This window comes from Antennarius striatus, chromosome 23 (genome assembly GCF_040054535.1).
Source record: "Antennarius striatus isolate MH-2024 chromosome 23, ASM4005453v1, whole genome shotgun sequence".
NCBI classification, from domain to species: Eukaryota; Metazoa; Chordata; class Actinopteri; order Lophiiformes; family Antennariidae; genus Antennarius; species Antennarius striatus.
The window spans coordinates 9,635,369-9,660,043 of NC_090798.1; the positions used below are offsets into that span (position 1 = coordinate 9,635,369).

General features: G+C 47.1%; 1 protein-coding gene across 2 annotated transcripts; it reads right to left on the bottom strand.

Annotated features, from left to right (window-relative positions):
- Positions 1 to 13,793: 13,793 nt before the first annotated feature.
- On the bottom strand, positions 13,794 to 24,589 carry si:ch73-71d17.2 (RPA-related protein RADX). 2 transcript variants are annotated; one of them, XM_068308445.1, is made up of 19 exons: positions 24,482 to 24,589; positions 23,982 to 24,084; positions 23,549 to 23,732; positions 23,381 to 23,475; positions 23,134 to 23,286; positions 22,905 to 23,059; positions 22,591 to 22,747; positions 22,273 to 22,381; positions 22,105 to 22,196; positions 21,897 to 22,022; positions 21,732 to 21,824; positions 21,471 to 21,644; positions 21,206 to 21,330; positions 18,632 to 18,837; positions 18,514 to 18,561; positions 16,874 to 16,914; positions 16,445 to 16,702; positions 14,466 to 14,603; positions 13,794 to 14,386 (listed from the first exon to the last, which is right to left on the bottom strand). In XM_068308445.1, exons 1-19 carry the CDS (start codon positions 24,572 to 24,574, stop codon positions 14,268 to 14,270), a joined length of 2,469 nt encoding a protein of 822 aa, XP_068164546.1. In that variant the 5' UTR covers positions 24,575 to 24,589; the 3' UTR covers positions 13,794 to 14,267. The 2 variants fall into 2 exon arrangements, with proteins under 2 accessions (XP_068164546.1, XP_068164545.1); XM_068308444.1 differs by having other exon boundaries at positions 21,732 to 22,022.
- Between the last annotated feature and the right edge of the window lie 86 nt (positions 24,590 to 24,675).

Consider the following 24,675-nt stretch of genomic DNA (forward strand, 5'->3'; position numbering starts at 1 on the left):
CACAGGACACTAAACACCTTTGCACATACCTGCAGCGTGATGAAATTAAAACAGAGTGTGAATATTCATGCCCTCCATGCAACACCTAACACAAGGGGGAAATATGTTAAGTTGCAATAAAAAGGAGAGAACAGTTAGCACGGGCGCTCCTGCGCACCCCCCCACACACCCGCTAACACACACACAGGCAGAACACGTGGAAAGCTAGCTTACATTTTCCCATTCAATAGCAGCTAATCGATTACATTCCACAACAGAAAACACCACAAACATGTCACCGAACAACGCCACCCCGCATCACCGCAAGAAATCGCCATCCAAACTTGTAACTAAAACTTTTTCTGGACAGCGGCTCAGTGCACGTACCTCCCGCAGTCAGGTTCAAGTCAGACTGACGAGAGTCGGACAGACCGGATGTTACGGACATCACTTCCTTTATTCTTCAAAATAAAGGTGCTGACCGTAAGCGCAAAGGAAATACAAAATATAAAACTGAGATAAATAATTTCACATCCTCAAAAGAAATCAAAACACATCGTGAGGGATTTTGGTGAAATTAATAAAACTCCAAAGTTAAACAATCTTTTCTTGTCTGTTACATTCACCCCTCCTTAATTTCTCCAAAATCCTGAACATATGGAGAGAACTGCCCTCTTTAAGTCAGGCAATAAGAAGAGATTCAATGTTCACATTTACTCAAACCAAGGTGACGCCTGGAATTTAATTCCTCAACACAGCATTTAAAGCTACTTATGAAATAAGTTCAGAGAGCACAGGAGTTGATCAGGCTCCTGTCTCTCCTAGTCAATATGGTGCCTTATACACCACATAAAACCTTGGCACACAATCCCACCCATGAGAACATTTACCACATAAAAAGACATTTACTGAAAACCATGTATGTTCTGCAAAATACACATGAACATATTCCCCTTGTTACACTTTAAAACAGAGTCAACAGGGACTGAGACCTCCTATTAAACCCATTCACAATACCCCTTGTAACTGGCTTTTGCATCATGGTCTCTATCAGACGATTTACTTTTTTGACAACCCTACCTGTGCGTGTTCTGACAACATGTCTCTCAGACCCTGAATTTTGTGCTGGGACCTGATCACCATCCATCGTCTCAGGTAAATTGTCAAGTCCTGTCTCACTTGTGTTATGAACACTGGCCAAAGAGTCATTATGGTCATCAGGTAACACCTCTTCCCTCTGTTCTATCCTGCCACTGCCTGTAGAGTCAGCCTGGGAAGTTGCATAGGTCCCCTGATCAGAGCCCCAAGTTGGGGATTGTGACACCTCATCCCCCTCCTCCGACTCTTTACCATCTCCTAATGACTCACCGTCCACATCTGATGACATGCTCACCCATGACTTGGTCCAGTTTTCTGGAGTTTCCTCCGGCAGACTACTTAAGGCGTCTGGTAGCTGAGACTGGGACCCACCGACCTCATCTGTGGTGGCTGGATCAGCTTCTGCACTGGTCTGTTCAGAGATCGGTAGAAAGCTCACATCCAATATCAGGTTCCGATGCACCACCTTGGTTTTCCCACTCTCATCCTTGATTTTGTAAATGTGAGTTTGGGGGTTACACTCTATGACTGTGTAGATAGTGGGTTCCCACTTATCTGCCAACTTCCTCTTTCCCTTCTCTGCTTTGTTGGCTAGCAAAACCCTATCCCCCACATTCAGACAGATGCCTCGGGCCCTCTTGTTGTAGCCATCAGCTTGGTGCTGCTGCTCTTTTCTGGCATGCTCCTGAGCAATAGTAGCAGCTTCACGAAGGCTCGCCATCAATTTGCTAGCATAGGTCTTGTAGTCGACCACATTGTTGTCCCTCAGGACCGGTTGGAAGACCATGTCTACTGGGAGTCTAGGGACACGACCAAACATTAAGTAGAATGGGGCATATCCAGTCGTTTCATGTATGGTAGCATTGTAAGCAAAAGTCAGGGTTTGTATCTGTTGTGCCCAGTGTTGTTTTGCTGCCAGTGGTAAGGAGCGTAGCATACTGCCAAGTGTCCTGTTGAATCTTTCAGTCTGCCCGTTTCCCATGGGGTGGTACGCCGTTGTGTGTGACTTCGCTACCCCTGTGAGATTGAGGAGTTCTGATATGAGTTTGCTTTCAAAATTTGCCCCCTGATCAGAATGTATACGCTCTGGAAAACCATATATACAAAACACATTGTCCCACAACTTCTTTGCAACCTGTTTTGCAGTCTGGTTCACACAGGGGAAAGCATGGGCCAATTTTGTGAAGTGGTCTGTTACGACCAAAACATCCACTGATCTCTGTTTGCTATCCTCAGCACTCCAAAAATCTATACACACCAGCTCCATGGGTGCTGAGGTGTGAATGCTCTCCAAGGGAGCACGTGCAGCTGGTTCAGGGGTTTTCGCAAGGATACATCGTTGGCAGCATTTCACATAATCCTTGATGTCTCTTTCCATTCGAGGCCAAAAAAAGCGCTGTCTGGCCAGGTGCAAGGTTCTGCCTTGTCCTTGGTGTCCTGCAAGGTCATGCACGCCTGAAAGGGCCTCGGCTTTACAAATGGTGGGTAGGACAAACTGATACCTTGTGTGTCTAGTTAATGGGTCTCTACTTGTTCTATAGAGGACTCCATCTTGGACTTTCAGACGATGCCACTGCTTACATAGTGCTCGTGCCATATGAGGGAGATTGCTTCTCCTTCTCCTGGATGGCAGTTTCCCCCGTTCTACCAACAGCAGAACCTCACGGATGTCAGAATCTGATTCCTGACTGTGTCGCAGTTCCTCAAGAGACAGAGCTGGAAGTGTGTCTCGTTCAGGGGGTGCCAACTGAGGAAGAACCTTCAAAAATTGTACTGCTCGTGATTCCGCAGCCTTTTCCCACTCAATATGAGCTTCACAGATGGACTTTACATCAGAGGAACCCTGGCTTCCAACTTGATTTTTACAAGGAATTCCTGTGGTGGCACAAACAGGGTCAAGTGTCTGAATGCATTGAACTCTGCACCGGAAAACATCTTGCACACCTTCCTCCTTTGTCCCTTCAGCCTCTGCCAAAAGATCCTCATATGGCTCACTGATCAACCTTTTACTCACTGACCTGGTGAAGGGGTCTCTACTCAAAGCGTCTGCCACTATGTTCTTAGTTCCAGGGATGTGCTTGATATTGAACGTGTATGGGGACAGCTTGGCCACCCATCGCTGTTCACAGGCATCTAGTTTTGGTTTTGTCATTAAGTAAGTCAGAGGATTATTATCCGTCCACACTGTAAAAGAGTGGCCCTTCAGCCAATGACCAAATTTTTCGCAAACACTCCACTTGAGTGCTAAAAATTCCAAGCGGTGGGCAGGATATCTCTTTTGTGAACCAGTAAGAGTCTTACTTGCAAAGGCGATTGGACGGGCTTTTGTCTCACCGTCCGGTATCTGAGACAAAACTGCCCCAAGACCATCGAGAGAGGCGTCAATGGACAGGATCAGCGGTTTGGAGAAGTCAGGGTGGGTGAGAACCACACAGTTCAAAAGCTTCTCCTTGAGGCTGAGGAAGGCAGAGTCACAATCATCAGTCCAATCTGTCGATTTTAATTTTCTAAAAACACCTGGCCTTTGGTTTGACTTACTAGTCTTCCCTCTCCGTTTTTGACCTGCTGTGAGAGCAAACAGAGGTTTTGCAATTGAGGAGCAGTTTGGAATGAAATGTTGATAATAAAAAATCATCCCCAGGAATGACTTCACTCTCCGAACTGAAGGTGTGCAACCATCATCCTCCATCAAGTCTTTCTTTTTCATCCTGACAATGACCTCCACTTTACCTGGGTCAACAGCCACCCCATCACCATCAATAATGTGACCTAGGAATTTCACTGACTGTCGCAACAAGTGGCATTTCTTAGGACTCAACTTCAGGTTATGCTCTCTCAGCCTCTGAAAAACAACCTCCAGTCTGTTGAGGGCCTCTTGCTCTGATGGGGCAAAAACCAAAAGATCATCAAGATAACACAGCAGTGTACTAAAGTTGAGATCACCAAAAATGCTCAGCATCATTCGCATAAAGGATGCAGGACTATTACAGAGGCCTTGTGGCATTCTATTATACTCATGCAAGCCCAAAGGTGTTGTGAAGGCGGTGTATTTTTTATCTTCCTCATGCATGGGCAGATTGTAAAATCCTGATGTTAAGTCCATGGTGCTGAAGACAGAGTTCCCGCCAAGGGCAGCAAGACAGTCTGCTTGATGAGGCAGAGGGTGAGCATCCTTGATGGTCCTTGCATTCAGCCACCGGAAATCTGTGCATATCCTGAGATCACCATTCTTTTTCCAAACCATGACCAGAGGAGAAGCAAATTCACTCACTGATTTTCTAATGATTGCCTGCTCTTCCATCTCAGTGAGGACTTGACGCAGCTTCCGGTAGTGAGCCGGAGGCACTCTGCGATATGGGAGACGGAAGGGACGGTCATCTGTGAGCCGGATCCTATGCACAAAACCCTTGGCCTCCCCACAATCTAGATGGTGTTTTGAGAACACATCTTGATATTGTTCCAGCATTTCCACCAGCTGATTCTTGGTAGAGGGGCTCACCTGGCAACCATCAATGTCAACCTCTCCCAGTCCAAGGTCCGTCAGTTTCTGTTTCAGGTCAGTTTTATCAGCAGTCTTCGGTCGGTCACATGTTGTCTTGTTTCTATCATTTTCTCTCTGGCAGGAGCCTTGAAGCGCCGTGAAGTCTTCAGCTGCCATGCAGGGAGAGACATCTGCCAGCTTGCAGTTTCTTTTTAGAGTGAGAGGCTTTTCAGTGACATTAGTCACTCTCATCGGGGTCCAACCATCTTCCCAGAGATGGGTGATCACTCTGCCTACCATCATGCCTCGAGGGGCACACTTAGATGAGGTTGACTCCACCACCACCGTACTTCCAGGTGACATGGGGACATTACTTGGCAGCCTACCCCACAATAAGTATTCCTGTTTGGGTTGTAATGTCACGGCCTGAGTCAGCTTGACTGTGCCCACCTTGTCTGGTATATCCTCCCCTTTCCACCTTGTGAGGCCAGCCATCATCTCCAGGAACTGCTCGCACTCTGCAGTCTCTTGCGCAGTGCATGCGATAAGTTTCCAGTAAGTGTTATCTTTCTTCATCTGACTGACTACATATTTCAATAGGTTGGTGCCTATGATAACCTCATCTTTCTGACCAGCAACCACTAGGACTGGTACCATGCACTTAATCCCATACAATTCCAGTTCCATATCATACATGCATTTAGGGCTCACCTGCACTCCTCCACAACCCACAAGGACAATGCTCTGTGTCATTTCTTGCTGTTGTGTCAGAATATTTTCAGATGACAGTCTCTGTTCCACTACCTCACTTATTGTGCAAGCCATTGATCCGGAGTCGAGCAGCCCTTTTAGCTGGGCAGAACCATTTATGGTCACCGGAGCATGAAATAATTCCCCAAACTCTTCAACTCTGTGGGTATTTTGGGTAATTACTGTACAGTCATCAGGCATTACTTTACATACGTTTGCATATATTTCCTTCAAATCTTCACCACATTCGAGGGTTATTTCTTTCTTGCCCACACTTCCCCTCTCCAGGCGTGAGCCATTTAGTTTAAAGGTGCTGCACCTTGTTCTTCTCTGGATTGAGACAGACTAAGGTGGGGCGGGGCATTGTGTCTTGATCCACGTAGTCGGCATTCTCTCTTCCAGTGCCCTGGTTTGAAACAACTCATACACAAGTTCTCCTGCCTGCAGTGCATTGTGGTGGAGTGATCAGTTGCCTGACAAACTTTACATTTCCTCTGGGGAAAATTTGCTTTGTCCCTGTTTGATCCTGTGTTCACTACTGACTGAGCCTTCTGCTCCAAAGCACAATCTAGCAGGCCAATAAGTGACTGGATGCAAGCACTTTCAACAGGAGGAATGGAGGAAGGCCTCAACTTGTTTTGCTCACAGATGGGCTCTTGCACATTATCAGTAGTTGCATCTTCCAGTGTTGAAACCTGAACATGGGAACCGACCTGCCTGTGCTGTGCTGGACGGTATGCTTTGCCTGAATTTTTCGTCTTGGTTTCTCTCTGATGTTCAATGAGGTGTTCTTGTATTTCATGTGATGTCCATTTCTCTGCTGTTTTGCACTTCAGGATACTGGTAAGTGCAGGGTCAGGACAATGCTTTACAAACATCATGGTGACTTCATGAGCAGGGTCTTCAACATTCTTTCCCTGCCTTCTCAGACACTCATCAGCTACGTCCACCGCTTTGTTCAGGCGGATCCAATAATCCATTGGACTTTCCCCAGTCAGAGGTAAGGTGTTGTAGAAATCTGCTAGTGGCATTGACGAATATGTTACCTCACTGAAATGCTGTTTAAGAATATCAAAAACTAGCTTGGGGTCTTCAGCAGGTTTCAAAGAAGGGATGCTGCGCAGTGTCACTCTAACAACATCCCTTGCCTTTCCCCCCAGTTTTGACATTGCCTCTTGGGAGTGTTCATGGGGTGGAATACCCCTTTTCTTCAGATAGACATCCATAACTTCCTCCCACTCATGCACTGTATGTTTGTCTGTCCCATCGCCCCTGAAGTGTGGCGGCTCTTTGACATCTGCTTGCATTACAAACTTCACTCCTGTCAGATTCAACTCAGGATGTCCCTCTCCCACATTTATACTTGATGTGGGGGCACTTCTGTCATTCCCATTACCTGCAGTCTTCTGTATCTGGTTTGCAACGCTCTCGCCGATTTGATGAGCTAACTGAGTTATGAGGTTTCCTAAGTCTGGAGGACTGTTGTCTTCATTAGCCTTGAGTGACTTGGGAGAAGATGCATCAGTGGGCATGTGCGGATGTACTGCACTTGCACCTCTTCCCATGCCTGCAAAGCTGGTGACTGGAGTAGGTGTAGGTGCTTGATGTTGTGGGCTAATACCGTCATGGTGCATGCGAGTTGACGATAAAACAGGATGACCTACTCTACCGACGCCCTTAACTGGAGTGCAATCACCCAAAAATCTGCCTCGCCCTAGAGTCATAACTGCAATACTCTCATCATAACCGTGCGGCCTCTTAGCACCCTGATCATCAGCCATTTTAACCCAGTATGTTGACATTCAAATGAAAATAATAAAGAGAGGTAAATAAAACTTAGCATACACACAATCAATGCAAAAACTTAAGGAAGATCAAATTATAAAATTTTGAGCATCAATAACTCTCAATATACCCAGTTTGTAACATATTTTTCCAAGATCTCTGGAAAGTCCCTACTTATTCCAGCAACCACCGGTGATCAGTCTGACGATGATCTCCAACGAGGAAATCCGGGTCACGGCACCAATGTAGCCGGGGCGATCCGTACGCTCCGACTACCCTGCGTTGTGTTCTGGTGCGCAATAGTCTGGACACAGAGACGACTTGTTCGGTAGGAATTTATTCCTGCAGCGTGATGAAATTAAAACAGAGTGTGAATATTCATGCCCTCCATGCAACACCTCCCGCAGTCAGGTTCAAGTCAGACTCACTTAAAACATCCAAAATTTCACAGAAAATAAATAAAATATAAATGAAAATAAAATACAATGTACATGAAAGAAAACCTACAATTTATGAACATAACACAGGACACTAAACACCTTTGCACATACCTGCAGCGTGATGAAATTAAAACAGAGTGTGAATATTCATGCCCTCCATGCAACACCTAACACAAGGGGGAAATATGTTAAGTTGCAATAAAAAGGAGAGAACAGTTAGCACGGGCGCTCCTGCGCACCCCCCCACACACCCGCTAACACACACACAGGCAGAACACGTGGAAAGCTAGCTTACATTTTCCCATTCAATAGCAGCTAATCGATTACATTCCACAACAGAAAACACCACAAACATGTCACCGAACAACGCCACCCCGCATCACCGCAAGAAATCGCCATCCAAACTTGTAACTAAAACTTTTTCTGGACAGCGGCTCAGTGCACGTACCTCCCGCAGTCAGGTTCAAGTCAGACTGACGAGAGTCGGACAGACCGGATGTTACGGACATCACTTCCTTTATTCTTCAAAATAAAGGTGCTGACCGTAAGCGCAAAGGAAATACAAAATATAAAACTGAGATAAATAATTTCACATCCTCAAAAGAAATCAAAACACATCGTGAGGGATTTTGGTGAAATTAATAAAACTCCAAAGTTAAACAATCTTTTCTTGTCTGTTACACTGGTTCTTGTTCTGGGAGGCAGCTGTGGTCAGTCCTCAGGTCCACTAGCCACTGGGCATCGGTGTTGTGTGATGCTTCTCTTTCCCATATGCCCTTCCAGTATTTCTCCACCTCAGCTCTTGGTGGGTCTGATTGGATGCTATTTCCCTGCCACTGAGAGTACACCTTCGCTGGTTGAGTGGAGAAGGTCTTGTTTATTCTCCTGGCCTCAATCTCCTTGGTGTATCGCTTCAGTTGGGTAGCCAGAGCCGTTATTCTCTGTTTGGCAGTTTCGAGTGCTTCAGGCATGGAGAGCTTGCTGTATTTCCTGGGTACCCCTTTATTCACCATGTTACCCTTCTGCAGCTCGGCTAGCTGGCTGACTTCTCTCCGTGTCACCTTTATCTTGGCCTCTAACCGTCTCTTCCATGGAGGGTATTGTTTGTTATGCCCTGTGTTGACCTTATATCCCAGCATCTCGAGGATTACTGTTGCTGTACCAGCCTACCTCAGTCATGAACGAACACAATAAAGACAGAGTCATACCGGCTCGGACGTCGCCCGGGTTAACAAGGTCCACGTCAGTTGCTAGGGAACCAGGGCAATGTGATGAGAAATGGGTTACTAGAACAAGACACACATGGACAAAGGCAGACAATACGGAATTGTTGGAATGCTACTACACGAGTAATCCCAGAGAGAGGGGATATATCGGGCGGATGTGGAACCAATGGATGCTTCGAAACCCACAATCAAGGCTAACAAAGAAACAGCTGTCAGCCCAGTTTTCCAACATCCGTAACCGAAAACTGCTATCACAACTACAGATCGATTAAATACGACAAGAATGCTACGGCAAGGACACCAGGTCAGCGGTGGCATTTCACCATCCCTCCCACAATCCGAGATAGGGTACCAAGCCCCAAGAGACACAGACAGCCTCAATACAAGAGCAGCTGACCTGAGAAGGAAGATCGTGACCCAAATGGAAACCTGGAGCCTCAGACAAATACCGAAGCTAAGTTGTCAAGTACCTTCAGAAGATCTTCTAGAAGATGTGAATGCTGCGATAAGAAACATCCCTACAGGGAACATAACTGAGACCAACAAGCTGATTCACAGTACAGCAACAGTAATCCTCGAGATGCTGGGTTATAAGATCAACACAGGGCATAATAAACAACACCCTCCATGGAAGAGATGGTTAGAGGCCAAGGTAAAGGTTACACGGAGAGAAGTCAGCCAGCTAGCCGAGCTGCAGAAAGAGAACATGGTGAATAAAGGGGTACCCAGGAAATACAGCAAGCTCTCCATACCTGAAGCACTCGAAACTGCCAAACAGAGAATAACGGCTCTGGCTACCCGATTGAAGAGATACACCAAGGAGATAGAGGGCAGGAGAATAAACAAGACCTTCTCCACTCAACCAGCAAAGGTGTACTCTCAGTGGCAGGGAAATAGCATCCAATCAGACCCACCAAGAGCTGAGGTGGAGAAATACTGGAAGGGCATATGGGAAAGAGAAGCATCACACAACACCGATGCCCAGTGGCTAATGGAGCTGAGGACTGACCACAGCTGCCTCCCAGAACAAGAACCAGTAACCATCTCAATGGCAGACATCCAAGAAAGAGTGTCAAAGATGAAGAGTTGGTCAGCACCGGGCCCGGATATGATCCATACATACTGGCTAAAGAAGCTGACAGCACTCTATGAGCGTCTTAGCAGTACAGAACCAGCTGCTAAGGGATGGGATGCACCCAGAATGGTTGACTGGAGGCAGGGCAGTCCTGATCATGAAAGACCCACAGAAGGGATCTACCCCATTCAACTACCGGCCAATAATCTGTCTCTGTACAACATGGAAACTCCTGTCAGGCATCATGGCGGTTAAGATGAGTAGGCACATGGATCAATATATGAGCGGGGCACAGAAAGGAGTTGGTAGTAACACTAGGGGAGCCACGCACCAGCTACTGGTGGACAGAGCAGTACACAGAGACTGTAAGAATAGGAAGACCAACTTGTGCTCCGCCTGGATAGACAACCAGAAAGCCTACAGTTCAATGCCACACACGTGGATACTGGAATGTCTGGAACTGTATAAGATCAACAGGACACTAAGAGCCTTCATCAAGAACTCAATGGAAATGTGGAAGACAACCCTGGAGACTAACTCCAAGCCAATTGCCCAAGTCAACATCAAGTGCGGCATATACCAAGGAGATGCACTATCACCACTGCTGTTCTGAATAGGCCCGAACCCCTTCAGTCACATCATCACAAAGAGTGGCTACAGATACCGATTCCGAAGCGGGACAACAAACAGCCATCTCCTCTACATGGAAGACATCAAGCTATATGCCAGGAATGAGCGAGAAATTGACTCACTGATCCACACTACCAGGATCTACAGCGACGACATAGGGATGTCATTCGGATTAGACAAATGTGGCCGGATGGTATCAAGAAGAGGCAAGAGGATCAGAACTTGCCTCTTCTTGGGCAAGGGGTTGACCTAGCCGAGGGGGGCAGGATAGAAGATATATATACAGTATATACATATATATATATATATATATATATATATATATATATATATATATATATATACAGTGATACCTCTGTACTCGACCATAATCCGTTCTGAGGTGGTGGTTGAGCACCGATTTGTTCGACCACCGAAACCAATTTTCCCATAAGAAATAATGGAAAGTATTTTAATCCGTTCTTACCATTTAGAAAAATACCTAAAATATTATAAGAACGTGTATCTAAACAACAATGAATACGTAAATGTGCACAAGCAGTACATGATAAAGATAAAGCATTATAAACCATTTTGTATAATTTACTTTACGTTTTAGAGAGCGGTTGATGGCACTAGCGCATCATGGAAGGGGAATCCCCTTCCATGATGACGCTAGGTAACGCGCCTCCAGGGGTTTTCTCCCTTCTCTCTTCCTTGGAGGTGAATCTGGCTGGGCAGTAGCCTTCCTCTTTTCTTTAAGAAGGAACCTGTCCATTGTCAGTTGCTTCTGCTTCAAGATAGTGGAAATGGTTGACTTTCATTTCGTACTGCGACGCGAGTTCGAACACTCGTACACCACTTTCATATTTTGCTATAATTTCCGTACGTAATTTGCGTACGTAATTTGCGTACGTGTTACTCCGCTGGCGGTCTGAGTCGAACTGATGCTTACCCGCTGGCCGAGGAGCGCAGCCGAAGAGCGCGTTCGGGTCGACTCGGCTAGTCGAGCACCGAAAATCGGTTCGGGGTCCGATAGATTTTCTACTCGAATTTTTTGGTCGAGCACCGATTTGATCGAGTATAGAGGCGGTCGAGTACAGAGGTATCACTGTATATTTTTAGCGGAACCTCTGGAAATTCCACGATAAAACAAAGATATCAGACTTCATACCAAACATATGAAAAGAATAGCTACCTTGTTCTATGGAGCTAACGCTACACATGGAAAGCTCCAGCTAAACAATAGCCAACTGATGCTAGCCGAGCTTTTGCGGCAACACAACGTGAGGCACGGTGATGTCATGTATCCTGGCACATATTCCTTCTACATTACTTTACTACCTGAACAGTGATTTCTACATTTTATTAGAACAATAAAAGTTGAAGTTTTTGATGATGTAACTTTCCAGAGTTGGAAACATCCTGTTGCGAGCCTTTGTCACCAGGAACCCAAACCAGCAGGACGTCTATTACTGTGTCGACACCATCCTGACCTCCGCTGAGTCTGTAATCTGGTGGAGAGACTTTTCAAAATCATCCCTACAGACTGAGATCTCAGTAGGGATTCAGCTTGTCTTCATTGGAGGAGGATTAATAAACTCAGCAGTCTGCAGCAGAAACACAACTGGACGGTCTGATGATGTTTCCTTGTTGTTTTGGCCATTGATTGGTTGTTGATTGCGTATGTCCTTTTTATTTGAGTTTTGCCCATTTTTTTGATGACGGTATGACATAATTTATAAACGTTTTCAGCCCCTGCTGTTCACGAACGGACGGACGTCGCAAATAAAAGGGTTTCATTTTTAGCTGAAGCAGTTATTGTGTAAACGTCCATACTTTTTGTGTGCAAGTTGACATGTCTCTGTAAAATCACATGGCAATACCTTTGCATTGGCAGACCGGGGAGGGTGTCCCTCTTTTTAAAAAGGGGGACCGGAAGGCATGTTCCAACTATTGAGGGATCACATTCCTCAGCCTCCTGGGGAAAGTCTATTCCAGGGTACTGGAGAGGAGGATTAGACCTATAGTCGAACTGCGGATTCAGGAGGAACAGTGCAGTTTTCGTCCAGTTGTGTAACACTGGACCAGCTCTACACTCTCCATCGAGTGCTCGAGGGTTCATGGGAGTTTGCCCACCCATTCCACATGTGTTTTGTGGATCTGGAGAAGACATTCTACCGTGTTCCTTGTGGTATCTTGTTTGGGAGTGCTTCGGGAGAATGGGGTTTGGGGCCCTTTGCAGAGGGCTGTCCGGTCCCTGTATGACCGAAGCCAGACCTTGGTTCATATTGCCGGCACAAGTCAGACCTGTTCCAGGTGCATGTTGGACTTCGGCAGGCCTGCCTTCTGTCATTGGTTCTGTTCATAATCTTTATGGACAGAATTTATAGTCACAGCCAGGATCCGGAGGGAGTCCGGTTTGGGGACTTCACCTCTGCTTTTGTAGAATTGTCCTGTTGGCCTCATCAAACCTGGACCTGTAGTGTGCACTGGGACGGTTTGCAGCTGAGTGTGACGCGAGTGGGATGACGATCGGCACCTCTGAATCCGAGGCCACGGTTCTCGACCGGAAAAGGATGATGTGCCCTTTTCAGGTCGGTGGACAGTCCTTGTCACAAGTGGAGAAGTTTGAGTATCTTGGGGTCTTGTTCACGAGTGAGGGAAGGATGGAACACGAGATTGACAAATAGATTGGTGCAGCTCCCACAGTGATGAGGTCGCTGTATAGGTCTGTTGTGGTGGAGAAGGAGCTGAGTCTCAAGACGAAACTCTCTATTTACCGGTCAATCTACGTTCCTACTCTCACCTATGGTCATGAGCTTTGGGTCATGACGGAAAGGACCAGATCCCGGATACAAGTGGCTGAAATGAGTTTCCTCCGTAGAGTGGCTGTGGGCACCCTTAGGGATAGCGTGAGGTGCTCAGTCACCGAGGAGGAGCTCGGAGTAGAGCCTTGAGCTAACTGAAGTGACTCCGGAGTCTGTTTCGGATGCCTCATGGATGCCTCCTTGGGGAGGTGTTCCGGGCATGTCCTACCAGGAGGAGACTTCCGGGAAGACATAGGACATGCTAGAGGGACTATGTCTCTCGGCTGGCCCGGGAACGCCTTGGAATCCTACTGGAGGAGGTATCTGGGGAGAGGGAAATATGGGCATCTGTCCTGAAGCTGTTCCCCCACGACCTGGCCAGGGATAAGCGGTTGAAAATGGATGGATGGTGTTTGTTGATTCTTGGGGACAAGAATTTCACAAGTAAATAGGCCCTAAGGAAATGTTTGTTGTTGCTGTTCATCTGTTTGACAAACATTTTAACTCTCAAAAAGGAGCTGGTTAAACCTGGACCAAAAAGAATCTTTTGTCCTACTTTTTATTCTCAAACTTTAAACACTTTATTCAAACACTTTAAACTTTATTTAAACACTGTTGTGTGTAGTGTAACAGAGAGGTTAATTTCCCTGATGCAACCTCCTTAAGGGATCAATAAAGTTCTACTCTACTCCACTCTACTTCATTAGATAGATATATACTTTAATAATCCCAAGGGAAATTCCGGATGGTTCTGAACTATCTGAACGGTTCAGATGAAACAGGAGCTTCATCTTGTTTGGATCTGGTTTGTCTCCTCTTCCTTCCTCCACTGCTTCATCAGCAAAAGAAACTACAAATCCCAGCATCCTAACGAGCTGCAGCAAGTAAAATGTAGTTTTTACTTGGTGGTATTTGTAGTTCCAAAAAAACTACAAATATCACCAGCGGTAAAGTGCATCAACACAACAGACAATAGGAAGCACGTTCCGATCTTCACGGTGGGAGTACCATCCGTCACAGGCGGAACCCTCGGCTCAGGATGACCTCCGTCACAGCTCCGCCCAAGTGACAGGCGTCCAGCACACACGCCAGCCTCTGATTGGCCAGCTGGGCCGCCATGCCGATGAGGTCAGCTGGCAGAAAAGAGGGAAATTAGCCTGTTCAGGTGTGACAGTGGGGCACTCGTGTTGTCACAGGTGGACGCCGACCTACCTGGTGAAGGTGGAGGCGTGTGTGGCGAGAAGGCTCCATGGGACAGAATGGAGAGCCAGGTGTTGGCGTGATGGTCGTCGGGCGGAGCAGCGCCATGAGGGAGGAAGACGGCGTCTACCAGCATGCCGTCTGACAGTGCTGGAGAGACATGTTCAAGGAAAGGTTCAGGCCCTCCCACCTCAGGGGTCAAGTTTTGAACACGGAAACATAGTTCAAATGAGCATCCAGCCCTACCTCAAGTACTAGTACTACCAGTACTACTAAGTACTAGTATTACCTGCTAGTACTATAGCACTACTAAGTACTACTAGTTAGTACTACTACTACGAAGTACTGCTAATTAGTAGTACTAGTACTACTAACTAGTAGTGCTAACTACTAACTAGTAGTACTAGTAGTAGTTGTTAGTGCAGTAATCCCTCGCTTATTTGCGCTTCAAGATGCGCTGCTTCACTACATCGCTGATTTTTAAAATTATATATATATTATATATTGTCCTGAATTACATGTAAGTTTTATCTCATCTCAAGGGAGACAGCAAGAGGTGAGGAGCAGATGTCTCCCATGTGATACCGCATGGTGGCACGGTGGCGCCAGACAACATGGCGGGTCCGGGTTCGAGCCCCGCTCTGTGCAGAGTTTGCATGTTCTCCCATGTTTGCGTGGGTTCTCTCCAGGTTCTTCGGCTTCCTCCCACCTCCAAAAACATGCGCTTCAGGTTAATTGGCCAGTTCCAAATTGCCCGTACGAGTGAGTGAGTGTGTATGTGTGCGCGTGGTTGTCTTTTTGTGTGGCTCCGCGGCACACTGGCGTCATGCCCGGAGTGCCCCTCGCCTCATGCCCTATGCCAGCTGGGATAGGCTCCAGCTCCCTGTCAACCGCTGCGGCGGATAAAGCAGAGGAAAATGAATGACTTAATGATACCGTACACACATGCTATTGGCTGACAGCGTCACGGTTCCTCCTGCAAGTTTACAAAAGTACTTTAAACAGTCTATAACAGTGTGGGAAAAAGAAATACAGATAGACAGTGGTCTAATATCAGTATGAGGAGGGTGCATAAAAGTTTAAATTATACATAAACAATAAGATAAAGTTTGTTTGTATATCGTGGATTTTCGATTTTCACGGGTGCTCCTAGAACGCATAAACCCAGAGTAACGAGGGATTACTGTACTAGTAAATACTAGTAATTCGTAGTAGTACCAAGTACTAGTTAATAATACTAGTAACTAGTGCTACAAATTAGTAGTGGTACTGGTACTACTAACCACTCTTACTACTAAAAGTATTAGCACTAGTGGATGAAGACGAGTACTACTAGACTACATCTACTAGTCTTCATCTAATAAAAAGTACTAGCAGTAATAGTACTTACCAGTACTAGTAGTTAGTACTACTACTACCAGCAATACTAGTAGTACTACTAGCAATACTAGTAGTAGTCTTACAAGCAGAGGGCGGCAGTAGCTCAATGATAGAGCGCGCAGTGGAGCGGGTCATGAAATGTTCTGAGATCTGTGGTAGGATTCCTGCCCACGCCCAAAAAAAAACACCCGGAGGTGAGCTGACAGTGGGAGGTTTCAGCTCACCTCCGGAGCACTGCCGAGGCGCCCTTGAGCAAGGTGCCGTCCCCCTTACAAGTTGCTCATTAAGGGCGCATTAAGCAGGAGCTGCCCACCACTCTACCTCCCTCTGCATGCGTACAGGCCCTGTGTGTGTGTTTGTTCAGGTCCTGTTACACACTAACATATGCATGTGATTGGATTTACTAACTAGAGTATGCACTTAATTTCCCTTTGTGGATTACTCAAGTCTACAAGCTTAAAAAAATCAAAAATTAGCAATCCTAGTAGTTGTACAACTATTAGTACTAGATAGGAGTACTAATACAAATAGTCCTTGTCATACAGCTAGTATTGTTCATTGTAACTAACCCTCTTAAGACCCTAACTACACCTGCAGAGTAATCAGATTACCTCTCAGTCTGAGAAGGTAGTAATCCTTGAGGGTGGAGTCAAAGTTCCTTGTTGCAAGCACTCTTCCCCCCATCCCCACAGCATCTGCCTGCTCCTCCCTGTGGGCGTGGTCAAAACGCATGGGCAGAGTGTCATCAGCAACTGGAAGGAAGTCAGGAGGGGGAGGGGCCGTGACGAAGGACGAGGCGTCGTCATCGTCATGGTCATCGTCAGCGGTGGCGTCGTCCAGGAACTCCATGGAGGCCTGGAACAGAACCACTGGACCCAGATGTGTCACCAGAACCCAGATACCTGTCTGCCGTTACTGATCGACACAGAAAGACGTCCCAGAACCGAACCCCGAAGAACCCTGAATAACTCCACGGACCCCTGAAGAACCCACAGAACGCACACAGACCAGGAAGTGCTGGACCACCTGGGCAGGTCTACCTGTCTTGCTCTGTTCTGGTCGTGACGTCACTGATGGGCGCCTGAGGAGAGAACCGGGTTTCAGAACATGAACCAGAACCAACAGCGGCAGCAGAACCCAGATACAGTTGTGTTCAAAATAATAGCAGTCTGTTAAAAAAGTTGAGTAAAGCCCAAAATCCTTATAATGGTTTTTATTTGCATGCATTGGGAACACTGCACATTATATTCTAAATCAAAACATGAAGAAAAAATGAACATTGGGCTGTTCAAAAATAACAGCCTGCACTTTACTTTACAAACTCAAATATTTACTGTATTAACTGAAAAATATCCAGGATTCAGCATTCCTATGAATAACCAAACTAATATTTTGTTGTATAGCCACTGTTTCTGAGAAACGCTTCACATCTGTTTTGCATGGAGTCGACCAACTTCTGGCATCTGTGAACAGGTATTCCAGCCCAGGATGATTTGACAACGTTCCATAATTCCTCTGCATTTCTTGGTTTTGCCTCAGAAACAGCACTTTTAATGTCACCCCACAAGTTTTCTATCGGATTAAGGTCTGGGGATTGGGCTGGCCACTCCATGACTTTAATTTTGTTGGTCTGGAACCAAGAAGCTGCTCACTTACTGGTGTGTTTGGGGTCGTTGTCTTGTCGAAATACCCATTTCAAGGGCATTTCCTCTTCAGCATAAGGCAACATGACCTCTTCAAGTATTTTGATGTATCCAAACTGATCCATGATCCCTAGCATGTGATAAATAAGCCCGACAACATATTAAGAGAAAATTCCCCATATCATGATGCTTGCACCACCATGCTTCACTGTCTTCAGAGTGTACTGTGGCTTGAATTCAGTGTTTGGGGGTCGTCTGACAAACTGTCTGCGGCCCTTAGACCCAAAGAGAACAATCTTACTCTCATCCGTCCACAAAATGTTTCTCCATTTCTCTTTTGGCCAGCCAATGTTTTCTTTGGCAAATTGTATCGTCTTCAGCACATGTCTTTTTTTTAACAGTGGGACTTTGCGGGGGCTTCTTGCTGATAGATTAGCTTCACACAGGCGTCTTTTAATTGTCACAGTACTCACAGGTAACTTCAGACTGTCTGATCATCCTGGAGCTGATCATTGGCTGAGTTTTCACCATTCTGGCTATTCTTCGACCCATTCGAATGGTAGTCTTCCATTTTCCTCCACGTCTCTCTGGTTTTGCTTTCCATTTTAAAGCATTGGAGATGCTTTAAGCCCATCATTTTCTGCACTTCTTTATACATTTTCCCTTCATTAATCAACATTTTAATCAAAGCACATTTTTCTTCTGAACAATGTCTGGAACGACCCATTTTTCTCAGGTTTTCAGAGAGAAATGCATGAGCAACATGTGCTGGCTTCATCCTTAAATAAGGGCCACCTGATTTGACTTCACTAATTGAACTCCACACTGCTATTTTTTTGAACACGCTCCTTCAATTCATTATTCAATTACACAGACTGAGGAGCATACATATCATTAATGTTGGCTCTGTTGGTTTTCTATGACCCTACTACAGCAACTGGTAAATTATTTGCCATGTAGTAACATAATTTCTACCAAAAACAGGTTATTCATGTTGGACTGCTATTATTTTGAACACAACTGTACGTGCTCCTCACCTCTTCCTGGGCGTGTCCGTCTGCAGAAGCTTCCTCTTCCAGGGCGTCCTGCTGAGACAGGTGGGCGTGACTCTGTGGACGCGGCGTGAATTGATGACATCACCGCCTAAAGACTCACCTAGCTGAGCGCTCCAGTGGGTGGGGCATCAGATGACTGATAGACGAGGGTGGGGACATGGGAGGGAGGGAGGAGGAGGAGGGAGAGAGAGGCATGGGGAGGGAGTGGGGGGTGGACGGTAAGTGGATATGTGGGGGGGTGGAGTTTGGGGGGGAGGCTGGGCAGCGAGACCAGGGGTGCTCCGTCCAGAACAGACAGCGGTCCTCCTAGGAGACAACAGTTTGGATATCCCATGAGCCTCAGCTGTAGTTGCCATGGAGATGAATCCAAAGAAACTGCTGTAAAATGTAGGGACCTGTGTTCTGTTAGTCCTTTGAGGACTTCCTGTGTCTCTGTCAGATTAAGACCCCTAAAAAGGCAACAGCCTTCATTTCTTACCCAGGATTTAATTGTGGAAAATGAAGCAAAACAAACGAGGAGGACTTCACTGGACACTGGCGCTAACACCGCACTAACATGGTGCTAAAGCCGGTGTTGATGTTGTGCTAACATTGTGCTGACACCGTGCTAACATGGTGTCGATGCAGCGCTAACATGGTGCTAACACGCTGCTGGCGCAGCACTAACATGGTGCTAGCATGGTGCTAATGCGGCACTAACACAGTACTGACACAACGCTAACATGGTGCTAACAATCATAAGAAAGTGGATGTAAACTGTGGTCATGATGCCATCATGATGTCATCATGATGTTATCATCAGGTTGACCGTCATCATGTACCTACAGGACATCCTGATTTTTTCTCAGGAGGAGGAGCTTTAGTCTGGACAGTGACGGCTTCGGTTACGCCACAGACCATAATACAGTGGTACCTCTACTTACGAACATCTCTTCATACGAAATTTTCAAGTTACGAAACGCGTCAACAGGAAAACATTGCCTTCTAGTTACGAAAGAAATTTCAGGATATGGAAGATGAAAATACAGTATGGGCTGCAACTCGCAGCTCCCAAAGTTTCCTGTATGCAACTTTCTTATAGCTGCTCTGCCATTGGCTATTACCTAGCATCCTGGCATCTCATTGGCTAAGAGGGACCTCTACCGTATGTGTCTATTTGTGTAGATAGATAGGTGTCTATGCAGCGTCCTCCTCATTCAGCCCTCAACCCATCACTTTCTTGGACCCCAAGAAAGTGATGGAGAAAAGAGGAAAAGAAGAGAACAAAAGAGTTTTTTGTCCATATAAACAAAGCAAGAGACAATAGAAAAGCATGAAAAGGGAATGCTTTTGGTTGATCTCGCCAAAGAATATGGCCGTAATGCATCACAATCTTTATTTCTATCCTAATTTATGCAGGTATAAATGTGAGATTCAATAATTGAAAACTTGCTTTCACTATGTGAAGATACAGTCATACAGAATATTACTTAATGTTTACTTGTAAGTTTTACTTGGACTAGAAGACATTTTAACTTTGACCACCACCAACACCATTGATATGCCTTAGTTTTGCGTTTGTGTTTTAATTCGATAACATGAGTTTTCATTTCAATTTAAAATGGCATGAAAAATAGCAAGCGAGGTTAATACATATTTACATGCATCGCTGGTTATTCCTGCTGGTCATAGGGACCAAAAGTCTAGGACTAGAAAAAAGTATTGATAACATCTTTCATTTACCTTCTGATCGGTGTGTCACCACTCCTACCCCCTCTCAGCATTCACCATTTGTTGTTCAATTAGAATTTTAGCACAAACTCCACTATACAACACTGGATTCTTAATTTCTTTCGATACATCGTCCTCGCTTTGTCTTACACCAATTCGTGGGTTTAACTTGTAAAAATAGAATCTTTTTGTTTTTCATTGGACGAGAGGAGGTCATGACCCAAGCGCATATTTAATGATCACTTCGGTCACTTCGGCTATTTCCGTCGGCATGCTTCGGCTATGCTTCGGCGAGAGAAAAAGTTTGTTATCGCTCAGGGATTGTCGCGAGTCCAAAAAGTTGTACGTTTTAGTCTTTTTTTCCTAAAAATAAGAACGCCACTGTGGCTACACAGGCTAAAAACCTTGTAGCCAATATGGAATTTAAATGCCTACGGCGACGTGGCGCATGGCTAGCGCCAGCCCAGCAATCGCCATGTTATTGAAACAAAAGGAAGCCATAAAACCTATAACTCCCTCCAAAGTTGGCGAAAGAATACCGGGAGTTTAAGCCATCGTGTAGGTGGCTTGAGAAGATCAAAAGGAGGACTGGAATTTACTCTGTTGTTCGGCATGGTGAGACAAGTAGTGCATGAACCAAAGAGGGCAAAAAACAATGAGGACAGCAGTTAAAAGGTAAATGACCATCATTGCGTAATAATCCAATTGTAATATGTATTTGTTACATGTTTTGATGCATTTTTATGCTTTATAAAACATTTATGTCTGGGCTTGGAACGGATTAGGGCATTTGCATGGAGAACACGTGTCTACTTAGAAAATTTTCTACTCAAGAAATTTTTCGTCCAAAACCAATTAATTTCGTAAGTAGAGGTACCACTGTACTCTACTTTTATTGGTCGATTGTTGTGTTTGAAGCATACAGCAAAAACATTAAACAAAATAACAGGATGCTGACAGTTACCTCTCCTCTGCGACTGTATGTAACCATAGTAACAGTAGCCTGGATACAGAAGATGCGTCGCTCCCGGTAACACAGCCTCTCCATTTCTCTCTGCAGCTCAGCACCCAGGAGGAAGCCTGGCTCACCTACACACACAAACACACACACACACACACACACACACACACACACACACACACACACACACACACACACACACACACACACACACCTAGCTACAGGTACGCGGACTCATGTTAATGACATACGATGCTGAGACGCTGACCTCTCTGGTCTTTCATGTATGTTTCCATGGAGATGGGAGGAGGTGGGTAAACGAAGTATCCTCCAATCACAGCCCTTCTCAGAACCTGCTCGTCGTCCTGTGTCTTTAGCCACTGAAGGAACAGGCGCACTGGGCGAAGCTTACGGTAGCTCATCTCTGAGTGGTGGCCCAGCCCTGTCCATCAACCAATAAGGAGAGAAGACAGACTGAGCCACAGGCGAGTCGATCAGCAGGAGGAGTTAAACCAGAGGGGCGTGTCACCTGTGCAGTACACCTGTGTGTAGGTGGTGTTGGACAGGTAGCGGCCGCCTGTTGCCGCCTGTAACCTCAGCTGGGTGCAGACCACCACCGAACCTGGAAAAACAGGCGCAGCATGACAACCGTTACCACGGAGTACAGGTGTTGTTGTTGTTGTTGTTTGCTCACATGGGTGGAGCCTGTGATGGCATTCCGGCTGAGACGTGGAGAACAGCTTCACCATGATTGGCTTAGAGCTGGTGCCATCCTCCAGTCGCAGCCAGCGATACTCCAGGAGCACCGCCCCTCTGTCGTCTGCCAATAGAAACACACCGACGCTTGTTTCTGGGCAACATACGGGCAATGACGGAGAGTTCAGTAATCATAGCAACCTCACCTCTGCTCCTGATTCGCTCCGGTCGACCTACAAATGTCAGCAGTCCGATGACATCACACACGGAACCGGGGGGGCAGGCCAGCAGGTCCTGACTGGAGGAGAGGGTGTGTGTTTTAGTGTGTGTGTGTGTATGTGAGTGTGTGCATGTGTGTGTGAATGTGTGTGCACCTGCTACAGAAGTTGTGAGGGGTTAGTGGGGGTAAAAATTGGGGTGAAACAGAGGATTCTGGGATGCGAGCAATCTGGGCTGCCGGGTTCCTGCTGTTGACGCTGATCTCTGGAATGACAACAACGTTACACACAAACCGCTGGCCCCGACCCCACGCTGTCCAACAGGACGGCCCGGCCCTCCACAGCAGGCCGACCCCGCCCCCAAAGGTCAAGTTGCTTCACTGACCCTGAACACAGGTTGAACTGGACTCCACTGGAATTGGGATGGTGTGTGTGTGTGTGTGTGTGTGTTTGTGTGTGTGTGTGTGTGTGTACCAATGTCGTCATGGTCGGCCTGGTAGCGCTGCTTCACCCGATAGCGTCTCAGGCTGATGATGTCACCAGGCTTCAGACATCGATACCAGCTGACACACACGCTGTTCCACAGCACCACACACACACGCCCTGTGTGGTCACACACCTCCATAGCTGCCTGGACACAGAGAGAGAGAGAGAGACAGAGAGAGAGAGAGAGAGAGTGGGAGAGAGAGAGAGAGAGACAGAGGCAGAGACAGAGACAGAGAGAGACTGGGGTCCCTCAGGTTTCCTTCTTTGGCTCCTTCTCATTGGTCCAGTCTGTGTTTCCTTACCTTATATGGGCAGTCACAGTTCTGGTCTGACTTCCCATAATACATCAAGTGTGACTTGTTGATGATTCGTACGATCAGCTCATGCCGGACAACGGCCTGGCGTCCCGAAAGGAAAGCACGACGCAGCTCTGCCACGGTGATGGCAGGACGCCTGGCTGTAGACAGACGGACGGGGAGTCAAAGGTCAACCTGCTCACTGCCCCACCCGTTGCCCCACCCGCTTCTTCACCTGCTGCCTGACTCGCTGCCCCGCCTGCTGCCTCACTCTCGTCCTCTTCCTCATCCTCTTCCTCACTGGACGGAGCTTCCCTCCACTCCACGCCGCTGTAGTCTGTGCTGTTCCACAGAGGTAGGAACACACTCCTATTGGCTCTCAGGGGACCTGTCAACCAATCAGCCAATCTGATCCTGGCCTCACACACCTGCTGGGGGTCAAAGGGCACACTCACCTGCTGGGGGTCAGGGGTCACACACACCTGCGGGTTCTGATCCAAACCAGGGCAGCAAGTCCACATCAGGCCGGCTGAGTCCGCCGTCGCCGTTGGTTACCTCGGCACTCAGCAGCTGGTAGCTGCAGAGGAAACGCATCATGCCTGACTGATGACATCATTGCACCACCGCCATCTGTGCAAACCCACCCCTACCTGTGTTCAGAGGCCCCAGAGCATTCTGGGAGCTGAGCAGCCATGCCACAGATGAAGGTGGCGTGACGTAGCACTGATCCAGGCCGCAGGACGTTTGTCTCCATCAGTCGGTTCAGACCCGGATCCAGCGTCACACGAAGTCTGCAGTGGTGGTCCGTCAGTGTGATGTCATACAGGTCATCACCTGGACACAGGGGGAGGCACAGGTACCATCAGACTGGTACACAGGGACCATCAGACCGGGACACGGAGGAGGCACAGGGACCATCAGAAATCAAGACCCGTGCCCCATTGGCCCAGGTTCTGGTCTGAGGCCTGTTGATCTGTTTACAAATGCTGACTGAGTGGAACAGACGTCAATAACAGAAAGGACCAGCTGTTTACAAACATGTTTATCAGTACACAGGTGTCGCCCCTTAGGGGCGGGGCCTACCGCTGAAGACGGCCTGGGGGAAATAGACAGAAGAGCCCCGGTCCCGGGTGTAGCGCTGCACGTCCACCACCAGCACCGGGTCCCGGCAGACGGCTGACGTAGCCTGGGGACGACACCACAGAAGAAGAGTGTCGGCCAACACTACATTACCCACAATGCACAGAGACAGCAGGCTGATAACAATGTGTTCTTCACAAGAGCATCATCCGCATTTTGACCCCAGTGGCAGTTCCGGTGCTGACGGTACCGGGTCATGACGTCATTCTGAAGCAGCCACAAACACCCGACGACAGGAGTGATTTTTGGTGAACAACAATACAAACAGGATGCGGAGAGACGTTAGCTCGGAGGCTAAGCTAGCAGCTGTTTAAACCGAGCCCCGCCCCCCCCACACTCACACGCGCGCGGCACAAGCGGTAAATTACAAAAATTCCGAACCCCTCTACAAACGTCCGTGTCGACAAACGCTGACCGATAATCAATAATCACGCGGGTCAGACCTGGATAGAACTGGATCTGGACCGGGACAAGGTTCTACCGAAGACGCATCCCGGAGCCGCCATGTTGGACGGGACCAAAACAGAGCTGTGCATTGTGGGTAAAAGGGGGGTTCCCTTAGTCTTTCAGTGTTGAAAGCCCCGAGCGTTTTCATCGGTCAGAATTGCTTCCTCTTCATCCAATCAGCAGGCCGTTC